The 13,461-nt window shown below is 47.4% G+C and overlaps 1 protein-coding gene across 1 annotated transcript in view; it reads left to right on the top strand.

Annotated features, from left to right (window-relative positions):
* Positions 1-13,461, top strand: part of ACAP1 (ArfGAP with coiled-coil, ankyrin repeat and PH domains 1) — a 292,765-nt gene that overhangs the window by 230,093 nt on the left and 49,211 nt on the right. The window contains exons 15-17 of the mRNA XM_063449848.1: positions 8,079-8,148; positions 8,252-8,346; positions 10,866-11,194. Coding sequence (XP_063305918.1) covers positions 8,079-8,148; positions 8,252-8,346; positions 10,866-11,194 — 494 coding nt within the window. The remainder of the gene's footprint in view (positions 1-8,078; positions 8,149-8,251; positions 8,347-10,865; positions 11,195-13,461) is intronic.

The following is a 13,461-nucleotide window of genomic DNA, read 5'->3' as shown; positions in this document are numbered from 1 at the left end:
GAATGCATACACTGAATCCCACCCAGGAATGCACACACTGAATCCCCCCCAGGAATGCACACACTGAATACCACCCACCCAGGAATGCATACACTGAATCCCCCCCAGGAATGCACACACTGAATCCCACCCACCCAGGAATGCACACACTGAATCCCACCCACCCAGGAATGCACACACTGAATCCCCCCCAGGAATGCACACACTGAATCCCCCCAGGAATGCACAAACTGAATCCCATCCTCCCAAAATGCACACACTGAATCCCACCCACCCAGAAATGCATACACTGAATCCCACCCACCCAGGAATGCACACACTGAATCCCCCCCAGGAATGCACACACTGAATCCCACCCACCCAGGAATGCATACACTGAATCCCACCCACCCAGGAATGCATACACTGAATCCTACCCACCCAGGAATGCAGACACTGAATCCCCCCTGGAATGCATACACTGAATCCCCCCTGGAATGCATACACTGAATCCCCCCCAGGAATGCAAACACTGAATCCCCCCCCCGGAATGCACACACTGAATCCCACCCACCCAGGAATGCACACACTGAATCCCACACACCCAGGAATGCACACACTGAATCCCACACACCCAGGAATGCATACACTGCATCCCACACACCCAGGAATGCACACACTGAATCCCCCCCCCAGGAATGCACACACGGAATCCCACCCACCCAGGAATGCATACACGGAATCCCACCCAGGAATGCATACACTGAATCCCCCCTGGAATGCATACACTGAATCCCCCCCCCCAGGAATGCACACACTGAATCCCCCCCAGGAATGCACACAATGAATCCCACCCAGGAATGCACACACTGAATCCCACCCACCCAGGAATGCACACACTGAATCCCACACACCCAGGAATGCACACACTGAATCCCACACACCCAGGAATGCACACACTGAATCCCACCCACCCAGGAATGCACACACTGAATCCCACACACCCAGGAATGCATACACTGAATCCCACACACCCAGGAATGCATACACTGAATCCCACCCACCCAGGAATGCACACACTGAATCCCACCCACCCAGGAATGCACACACTGAATCCCACACACCCAGGAATGCACACACTGAATCCCACACACCCAGGAATGCATACACTGCATCCCACACACCCAGGAATGCACACACTGAATCCCCCCCCCAGGAATGCACACACGGAATCCCACCCACCCAGGAATGCATACACGGAATCCCACCCACCCAGGAATGCATACACTGAATCCCCCCTGGAATGCATACACTGAATCCCCCCCCCCCAGGAATGCACACACTGAATCTCCCCCAGGAATGCACACAATGAATCCCACCCACCCAGGAATGCACACACTGAATCCCACCCACCCAGGAATGCACACACTGAATCCCACACACCCAGGAATGCACACACTGAATCCCACACACCCAGGAATGCACACACTGAATCCCACCCACCCAAGAATGCACACACTGAATCCCACACACCCAGGAATGCATACACTGAATCCCACACACCCAGGAATGCATACACTGAATCCCACCCACCCAGGAATGCATACACTGAATCCCACCCACCCAGGAATGCGCAAACTGAATCCCACCCACCCAGGAATGCACACACTGAATCCCACCCACCCAGGAATGCACACACTGAATCCCACACACCCAAGAATGCACAAACTGAATCTTGAATGCACACACTGAATCCCCCCTAGGAATGCACACACTGAATCCCACCCACCCAGGAATGCACACACTGAATCCCACCCACCCAGGAATGCACACACTGAATCCCACACACTCAGGAATGCATACACTGACCCCCACCCACTCAGGAATGCATACACTGAATCCCCCCACAGGAATGCACACAATGAATCCCACACACCCAGGAATGCACACACTGAATCCCACACACCCAGGAATGCACACACTGAATCCCACACACCCAGGAATGCACACACTGAATCCCACACACCCAGGAATGCACACACTGAATCCCACCCACCCAGGAATGCACACAGTGAATCCCACACACCCAGGAATGCACAAACTGAATCCCACCCACCCAGGAATGCACACACTGAATCCCACGCGCCCAGGAATGCATACACTGAATCCCACACACCCAGGAATGCATACACTGAATCCCACACACCCAGGAATGCACACACTGAATCCCACCCACCCAGGAATGCACACACTGAATCCCACACACCCAGGAATGCATACACTGAATCCCACACACCCAGGAATGCATACACTGAATCCCACCCACCCAGGAATGCACAAACTGAATCCCACCCACCCACCCAGGAATGCACACACTGAATCCCACCCACCCAGGAATGCACGCACTGAATCCCACCCACCCAGGAATGCACACACTGAATCCCACACACCCAAGAATGCACACACTGAATCCCCCCCAGGAATGCACAAACTGAATCCCACACACCCAGGAATGCACACACTGAATCCCACACACCCAGGAATGCACACACTGAATCCCACACACCCAAGAATGCACAAACTGAATCTTGAATGCGCACACTGAATCCCCCCCAGGAATGCACACACTGAATCCCACCCACCCATGAATGCACACACTGAATCCCACCCACCCAGGAATGCACACACTGAATCCCACACACCCAGGAATGCATACACTGCATCCCACACACCCAGGAATGCACACACTGAATCCCCCCCCCAGGAATGCACACACGGAATCCCACCCACCCAGGAATGCATACACGGAATCCCACCCACCCAGGAATGCATACACTGAATCCCCCCTGGAATGCACACACTGAATCCCCCCCCCCAGGAATGCACACACTGAATCCCCCCCAGGAATGCACACAATGAATCCCACCCAGGAATGCACACACTGAATCCCACCCACCCAGGAATGCACACACTGAATCCCACACACCCAGGAATGCACACACTGAATCCCACACACCCAGGAATGCACACACTGAATCCCACCCACCCAGGAATGCACACACTGAATCCCACACACCCAGGAATGCATACACTGAATCCCACACACCCAGGAATGCATACACTGAATCCCACCCACCCAGGAATGCACACACTGAATCCCACCCACCCAGGAATGCACACACTGAATCCCACACACCCAGGAATGCACACACTGAATCCCACACACCCAGGAATGCATACACTGCATCCCACACACCCAGGAATGCACACACTGAATCCCCCCCCAGGAATGCACACACGGAATCCCACCCACCCAGGAATGCATACACGGAATCCCACCCACCCAGGAATGCATACACTGAATCCCCCCTGGAATGCATACACTGAATCCCCCCCCCCAGGAATGCACACACTGAATCTCCCCCAGGAATGCACACAATGAATCCCACCCACCCAGGAATGCACACACTGAATCCCACCCACCCAGGAATGCACACACTGAATCCCACACACCCAGGAATGCACACACTGAATCCCACACACCCAGGAATGCACACACTGAATCCCACCCACCCAAGAATGCACACACTGAATCCCACACACCCAGGAATGCATACACTGAATCCCACACACCCAGGAATGCATACACTGAATCCCACCCACCCAGGAATGCATACACTGAATCCCACCCACCCAGGAATGCGCAAACTGAATCCCACCCACCCAGGAATGCACACACTGAATCCCACCCACCCAGGAATGCACACACTGAATCCCACACACCCAAGAATGCACAAACTGAATCTTGAATGCACACACTGAATCCCCCCTAGGAATGCACACACTGAATCCCACCCACCCAGGAATGCACACACTGAATCCCACCCACCCAGGAATGCACACACTGAATCCCACACACTCAGGAATGCATACACTGACCCCCACCCACTCAGGAATGCATACACTGAATCCCCCCACAGGAATGCACACAATGAATCCCACACACCCAGGAATGCACACACTGAATCCCACACACCCAGGAATGCACACACTGAATCCCACACACCCAGGAATGCACACACTGAATCCCACACACCCAGGAATGCACACACTGAATCCCACACACCCAGGAATGCACACACTGAATCCCACACACCCAGGAATGCACAAACTGAATCCCACCCACCCAGGAATGCACACACTGAATCCCACGCGCCCAGGAATGCATACACTGAATCCCACACACCCAGGAATGCATACACTGAATCCCACACACCCAGGAATGCACACACTGAATCCCACCCACCCAGGAATGCACACACTGAATCCCACACACCCAGGAATGCATACACTGAATCCCACACACCCAGGAATGCATACACTGAATCCCACCCACCAGGGAATGCACAAACTGAATCCCACCCACCCACCCAGGAATGCACACACTGAATCCCACCCACCCAGGAATGCACGCACTGAATCCCACCCACCCAGGAATGCACACACTGAATCCCACACACCCAAGAATGCACACACTGAATCCCCCCCAGGAATGCACAAACTGAATCCCACACACCCAGGAATGCACACACTGAATCCCACACACCCAGGAATGCACACACTGAATCCCACACACCCAAGAATGCACAAACTGAATCTTGAATGCGCACACTGAATCCCCCCCAGGAATGCACACACTGAATCCCACCCACCCATGAATGCACACACTGAATCCCACCCACCCAGGAATGCGCACACTGAATCCCACACACTCAGGAATGCATACACTGACCCCCACCCACTCAGGAATGCATACACTGAATCCCCCCCAGGAATGCATACACTGAATCCCCCCCCCCAGGAATGCACACACTGAATCCCACCCACCCAGGAATGCACACACTGAATCCCACACACCCAGGAATGCACACACTGAATCCCACACACTCAGGAATGCATACACTGACCCCCACCCACTCAGGAATGCATACACTGAATCCCCCCCCCCCAGGAATGCATACACTGAATCACCCCCCCCCCCCACGAATGCACACACTGAATACCACCCACCCAGGGATGCACACACCGAATCCCATCCACCCACCCAGGAATGCACAATCTGAATCCCACACACCCAGGAATGCACACACTGAATCCCACACACCCAGGAATGCACACACTGAATCCCACACACCCAGGAATGCATACACTGCATCCCACACACCCAGGAATGCACACACTGAATCCCCCCCCAGGAATGCACACACGGAATCCCACCCACCCAGGAATGCATACACGGAATCCCACCCACCCAGGAATGCATACACTGAATCCCCCCTGGAATGCATACACTGAATCCCCCCCCCCAGGAATGCACACACTGAATCTCCCCCAGGAATGCACACAATGAATCCCACCCACCCAGGAATGCACACACTGAATCCCACCCACCCAGGAATGCACACACTGAATCCCACACACCCAGGAATGCACACACTGAATCCCACACACCCAGGAATGCACACACTGAATCCCACCCACCCAAGAATGCACACACTGAATCCCACACACCCAGGAATGCATACACTGAATCCCACACACCCAGGAATGCATACACTGAATCCCACCCACCCAGGAATGCATACACTGAATCCCACCCACCCAGGAATGCGCAAACTGAATCCCACCCACCCAGGAATGCACACACTGAATCCCACCCACCCAGGAATGCACACACTGAATCCCACACACCCAAGAATGCACAAACTGAATCTTGAATGCACACACTGAATCCCCCCTAGGAATGCACACACTGAATCCCACCCACCCAGGAATGCACACACTGAATCCCACCCACCCAGGAATGCACACACTGAATCCCACACACTCAGGAATGCATACACTGACCCCCACCCACTCAGGAATGCATACACTGAATCCCCCCACAGGAATGCACACAATGAATCCCACACACCCAGGAATGCACACACTGAATCCCACACACCCAGGAATGCACACACTGAATCCCACACACCCAGGAATGCACACACTGAATCCCACACACCCAGGAATGCACACACTGAATCCCACCCACCCAGGAATGCACACAGTGAATCCCACACACCCAGGAATGCACAAACTGAATCCCACCCACCCAGGAATGCACACACTGAATCCCACGCGCCCAGGAATGCATACACTGAATCCCGCACACCCAGGAATGCATACACTGAATCCCACACACCCAGGAATGCACACACTGAATCCCACCCACCCAGGAATGCACACACTGAATCCCACACACCCAGGAATGCATACACTGAATCCCACACACCCAGGAATGCATACACTGAATCCCACCCACCAGGGAATGCACAAACTGAATCCCACCCACCCACCCAGGAATGCACACACTGAATCCCACCCACCCAGGAATGCACGCACTGAATCCCACCCACCCAGGAATGCACACACTGAATCCCACACACCCAAGAATGCACACACTGAATCCCCCCCAGGAATGCACAAACTGAATCCCACACACCCAGGAATGCACACACTGAATCCCACACACCCAAGAATGCACAAACTGAATCTTGAATGCGCACACTGAATCCCCCCCAGGAATGCACACACTGAATCCCACCCACCCATGAATGCACACACTGAATCCCACCCACCCAGGAATGCGCACACTGAATCCCACACACTCAGGAATGCATACACTGACCCCCACCCACTCAGGAATGCATACACTGAATCCCCCCCAGGAATGCATACACTGAATCCCCCCCCCCCCAGGAATGCACACACTGAATCCCACCCACCCAGGAATGCACACACTGAATCCCACACACCCAGGAATGCACACACTGAATCCCACACACTCAGGAATGCATACACTGACCCCCACCCACTCAGGAATGCATACACTGAATCCCCCCCCCCAGGAATGCATACACTGAATCACCCCCCCCCCCCCAGGAATGCACACACTGAATACCACCCACCCAGGGATGCACACACCGAATCCCATCCACCCACCCAGGAATGCACAAACTGAATCCCACACACCCAGGAATGCACACACTGAATCCCACACACCCAGGAATGCACACACTGAATCCCCCCCCCACCCCAGGAATGCACACACTGAATCCCACACACCCAGGAATGCACAAACTGAATCCCACCCAGGAATGCACACACTGAATCCCCCACACCCAGGAATGCACAAACTGAATCCCACCCAGGAATGCACACACTGAATCCCACACACCCAGGAATGCACACACTGAATCCCCCCAGGAATGCACACACTGAATCCCCCCAGGAATGCACACACTGAATCCCACCCAGAAATGCACACAATGAATCCGCCCCTCCCCCCAGGAATGCACACACTGAATCCCACACACCCAGGAATGCACAAACTGAATCCCACCCAGGAATGCACACACTGAATCCCACACACCCAGCAATGCACACACTGAATCCCCCCCAGGAATGCACACACTGAATCTACCCCCCAGGAATGCACACACTGAATCCCCTCTCCCCCCCCCAGGAATGCACACACTGAATCCCACCCAGGAATGCACACACTGAATCCCCCCTAGGAATGCACATACTGACCCTCACCCACCCAGGAAAGCATACACTGAATCCCATCCACCCAGGAATGCATACACTGAATCCCACCCAGGAAGGCACACACTGAATCCCACCCAGAAATGCACACACTGAATCCCACCCACTCATGAATGCATACACTGAATCCCACCCAGGATGGAACACACTGAATCCCACCCACCCAGGAATGCACACACTGAATCCCACCCAGAAATGCACAAACTAAATCCTCCTCCCCCAGGAATGCGTACACTGAATCCCACCCAGGAATGCACACACTGAATCCCCCCCAGGAATGCACACACTGAATCCCCCCCCCCCCAGGAATGCACACACTGAATTCCACCCACCCAGGAATGCGCACACTGAGCTCCTCGACCTTTGCACTCAAACTCCTTAAAGAACGAATGCACACAAACACAAATATATACTCTGTTTGAAACCTTCCTCTCTCTTATTGCACACAGGAGTTTGGGGGTACATTTCTCTAAGGTGAGATCACTAACACTGGATTCCTGGGAACCAGAACTAATCAAGGTATGTGGCATGCTGGGTACACATGGCATGTTTGGTTGCCAGCAGACTGTGTGTAAGGGAGGAAGATTTATCGGATATGGACACTTAAATTTGTCTTTTCTAGCTAATGTGTGAACTTGGGAACAACACGATTAATGGGATCTACGAAGCTCGAATTGAAGAAATGAATATAAAGAAACCAACGTCCAGCAGTGCACGGTAACTATTATTATTATTGCCATTTATATAGCGCCAACAAATTCCGTAGCGCTTTACAATATTATAGGAGGGGGACATTTAACAATAAATGAGACAATTACAAAAAACTTACAGAAACAATATGACGAAGAGGATCCTGCTCAAACGAGCTTACAGTCTATAGAAGGTGGGGTATACAACACAATAGGGCACTGTCAATGTGATATCATTGCTTTAGGATTGTGTGTGTATATCATATTTTTAATAATATAGTTCTTATAAAGTAGTAGAAGCACACAAGAGTCTGTCATGAACAGATGAGATGGGAGGGAGATGAGGCGATTGCTTCAATATAAGCAGTCAATGGACACAGGAAGGGGGAGATAAGTATTTATGTATAAGGAGATGGATGAAAGGACAGGACGAGGGTGACATTGGGAGGAGAACGCATCTCAGGCCACTGTCACATGAGTAAAATAGTTTTCTAAGAAGTATTGGCCCAGCCCAGTTGCAGCTTTCTAAGATCACACAAGCCCAACATAAATCATAAAAAAATGAGAATGGCTCAGATAGTTGTGAAAGAGTGGTAGAATGGTAGAGGAGATGTAGAACAATTGGAGACGTAGAATGGTAGAGAAGGAGGTAGAATGGTAGAGATGTGGAACAGAGGAAGAGGTAGAATGGTAGAGGGGAGCAGTGGAAAAGTGAGAGAGGTAGGACAGTGAAAGAAGCAGAATGGTAGAGAGGAGCAGTGTAAGAGTGGGAGAGGTAGAATGGTAGATATGCGATGTGGAGCATTGGAGAGGAAAAGATGAATGGCAGAGGAGAGTTGTTAATGTAGAGAAGAAAGGTAGAACAGTGGAGAGGATAAATTGTTGATCGGAGTTAGATTGGTGGAGAAGAGAGGTGGAGCGGTGGAATGGTAGAGTGGAGAAGAAAAACAATGAAGGTGGACTAGTGTCAGGGACCAGGAACCAGACAGAGACAGAACTAGATGCAAAAACACCTTTATTAATAAATAACCAAAAAGCAAAGTCCAGGAATCAAGCAGGGGTAAGTCATCAGAGCGGGTAATCAGACAAGCCAGGATCAGGAGCACGGAGAGCAGCGGAGTCAGGAACAAGGCCGGAGTCAGGAACCAGGAACAAACGGGAAACACAGGAACAAAGAGACTTCTGGGGAACAGGAAACCACGCAAGGGCAAGGAGGTTCTGGGATTTGCTGCTTAAATAGGCTGAACTGCTTAGCAGCAGGGTTGATTACTATTCTCAGGTGAGTAACCGTGGCAACATGCTGAAGGAGCTGATAGTAATTACAGCTGAAAGCTCAGTCACTGAAACAGAAAGGGTTGCTGTTTAAAACAGCAAAGAAACCCTGACAACTAGTGAAGAGAGAATGTGAAGAAGTAAGATGGAATATTGGAGAGGATAGGTGGAATGGTGAAGAGGTAAGAGAGTTAGAGGGGTAGAGGTGGAATGGTGAAGAGGTAAGAGAGTTAGAGGGGTAGAGGTGGAATGGTGAAGAGGTAAGAGAGTTAGAGGGGTAGAGGTGGAATGGTGAAGAGGTAAGAGAGTTAGAGGGGTAGAGGTGGAATGGTGAAGAGGTAAGAGAGTTAGAGGGGTAGAGGTGGAATGGTGAAGAGGTAAGAGAGTTAGAGGGGTAGAGGTGGAATGGTGAAGAGGTAAGAGAGTTAGAGGGGTAGAGGTGGAATGGTGAAGAGGTAAGAGAGTTAGAGGGGTAGAGGTGGAATGGTGAAGAGGTAAGAGAGTTAGAGGGGTAGAGGTGGAATGGGGAAGAGGTAAGAGAGTTAGAGGGGTAGAGGTGGAATGGTGAAGAGGTAAGAGAGTTAGAGGGGTAGAGGTGGAATGGTGAAGAGGTAAGAGAGTTAGAGGGGTAGAGGTGGAATGGTGAAGAGGTAAGAGAGTTAGAGGGGTAGAGGTGGAATGGTGAAGAGGTAAGAGAGTTAGAGGGGTAGAGGTGGAATGGTGAAGAGGTAAGAGAGTTAGAGGGGTAGAGGTGGAATGGTGAAGAGGTAAGAGAGTTAGAGGGGTAGAGGTGGAATGGAGCTGTGAAGAGCAGAGGTAGAATGCTGGAGAGGTGGCTTCGTTTTGAAGTCACTCCAGATTTTGGCACAAGCCTTGGAGTATCCTTGTGTGTTTGAAGACCTATTGACACAATGGGTTTCTGTGCAATATCCAGTAAGAGAAGGTTTGCAGGTCTACTTGTTATAAATTCCTGTCACCCTGAGTGGCTAGGCGTGAGGTTGTTTCATGCCACGTTGTTATAAGACATGTGATACTAGACCTTGATTTGATGTGTGGTAGTTATAAGAGAATGGGTAGATTAATGGCAGGACCTTATTAAACACGTAATGGACTCAAGGTAGATGTGGAGAAGGACCCTGCATGATGGAGAATTTTGCTGCAGAAATAAACTAGACATGACAGGCGGATTCACAGTTTAATATTAAGTAAATAGTTTTTATTAAAAACATAAATAAATATATTTTACAGCAACATGTGTGTAACTTCTATATCTAGCAGTGAGAAGGAGATCTGGATACGAGCAAAGTATGTGGAGAAAAAATTTATCACCAAACTCCCACAAACAGCACTTCGTATCTCCAGTCATTCCACCAACCGGCCACTTAGTAATCCTGAAACAAGAAGCACGGGGGAGAAGATAGTCAGAACTGAAACACAACCAGGGATGAACAAGACAATCTGCAGCCCTAGCAGACAAAAGGAGATTGAACAAACAATCAGCAATCCAGCTGCTGATCCAGAGGCCAACAGGTCCATCACTAGACTGCGGAAAGGTCCAAAACCAGTCCTGAGACCAAGACCAGGCACAGCTCCTTCCACACGTGGTAAATGTAATATGTTATCAGGACACTTAAAGGATCACTATAGTCACCATATAAAAGCAAGAAGGAAAGGTCCCCCAGCCTTCTTTCTTGCTTTTATATGAACTTGTCAAAATGACGATATCGCAGGTCCCAATCAGACGCTTCTCTTTGAGAAGCGTCATCGCTCTTTGGTGTGCATGCGCGGTTTTGCGCTGCACCAATCAGGTTCTTCATAGAGCGCATTGAATGAGCGCTCCGCTGCGCATGTGCGCGGAATGCGCGTTCGCGAGCTGAGCTGACTGACAGCTCAGCTCGCTGTCTATGCCCGCCCCCCTCCTACGGCATCCCTCCTAACCCAAAGTAAGTATGCAAACACTATATATAGAGAGATCTCTATATATAGTGTTTGTATACAAAACACACACTGTAAATAAATATTGTTAAAAACATACACACACACAATCTATCTATATCTTTTTTATCTATCTATCTATTTCTATCTATATCTATCTATTTCTATCTATCTATTTCTATCTATATCTATCCATCTATCTTTCTATCTATCTATCCATCTATCTTTCTATCTATCTATCTATCTATCTTTCTATCTATCTTTCTATTTCCTTCTTTCTTTCTATCTATCTATCTATCTATCTATTTCCTTCTATCTATCTATCTATCTATCTATCTATCTATATCTATCTATTTATATCTATATCTATCTATCTATCTATCTATTTATATCTATTGTGGCAGGGTCAGAGAGGCTTTCTATGTTAGTAATAGATTGGAACCCAAAGTAAGTATGCAAACACTATATATAGAGAGATCTCTATATATAGTGTTTGTATACAAAACACACACTGTAAATAAATATTGTTAAAAACATACACACACACAATCTATCTATATCTTTTTGTATCTATCTATCTATTTCTATCTATCTATCTATTTCTATCTATATCTATCTATCTATCTATCTATCTATCTATCTATCTATATGTCTATCTATCTATCTATATCTGTCTGTCTATCTATTTCTATCTATCTATCTATCTATCTATCTATTTATTTCCTTCTATCTATTTCTATCTATCTATTTTTATCTATCTATCTATTTCTATCTATCTATATCCATCTATCTATATATCTATCTATCTATTTCTATCTATCTATCTATCTATCTATATATATATATATATATATATATATATATATTTCCTTCTTTCTATCTATCTATCTATCTATTTCTATCTATCTATATCTATCTATTTCTATCTATATCTATCTATCTATATCTATCTATCTATTTCATTCTTTCTATCTATATATCTATATCTATCTATCTATATATCTATCTATCTTTCTATCTATCTTTCTATTTCCTTCTTTCTATCTATCTATCTATATCTATCTATCTATCTATATCTATCTATTTCTATCTATCTATTTCTATCTATATCTATCCATCTATCTTTCTATCTATCTATCTATCTATATTTCTATCTATCTATCTTTCTATTTCCTTCTTTCTATCTATCTATCTATCTATCTATTTCCTTCTTTCTATCTATCTATCTATCTATCTATCTATATCTATCTATTTCTATCTATATCTATCTATCTATCTATTTCTATCTATTGTGGCAGGGTCAGAGAGGCTTTCTATGTTAGTAATAGATTGGAACCCAAAGTAAGTATGCAAACACTATATATAGAGAGATCTCTATATATAGTGTTTGTATACAAAACACTCACTGTAAATAAATATTGTTAAAAACATACACACACACAATCTATCTCTATCTTTTTTTATCTATCTATCTATTTCTATCTATCTATCTATCTATCTATATCTATCTATCTATCTATATCTGTCTGTCTATCTATCTATTTCTATCTATCTATCTATCTATTTCTATCTATCTATATCTATCTATTTCTATCTATCTATATCTATCTATCTATATCTATCTATCTATCTATTTCATTCTTTCTATCTATATATCTATTTATATCTATCTATCTATCTATCTATCTATCTTTCTATCTATCTTTCTATTTCCTTCTTTCTATCTATCTATCTATATCTATCTATCTATCTATATCTATCTATTTCTATCTATCTATTTCTATCTATATCTATCCATCTATCTTTCTATCTATCTATCTATCTATCTATCTATCTTTCTATCTATCTATCTTTCTATTTCCTTCTTTCTATCTATCTATCTATCTATCTATTTCCTTCTTTCTATCTATCTATCTATCTATATCTATCTATTTCT

This window comes from Pelobates fuscus, chromosome 3 (assembly GCF_036172605.1).
Source record: "Pelobates fuscus isolate aPelFus1 chromosome 3, aPelFus1.pri, whole genome shotgun sequence".
Lineage (NCBI taxonomy): Eukaryota > Metazoa > Chordata > Amphibia > Anura > Pelobatidae > Pelobates > Pelobates fuscus.
This window is presented reverse-complemented; position numbering and strand designations above follow the sequence as displayed.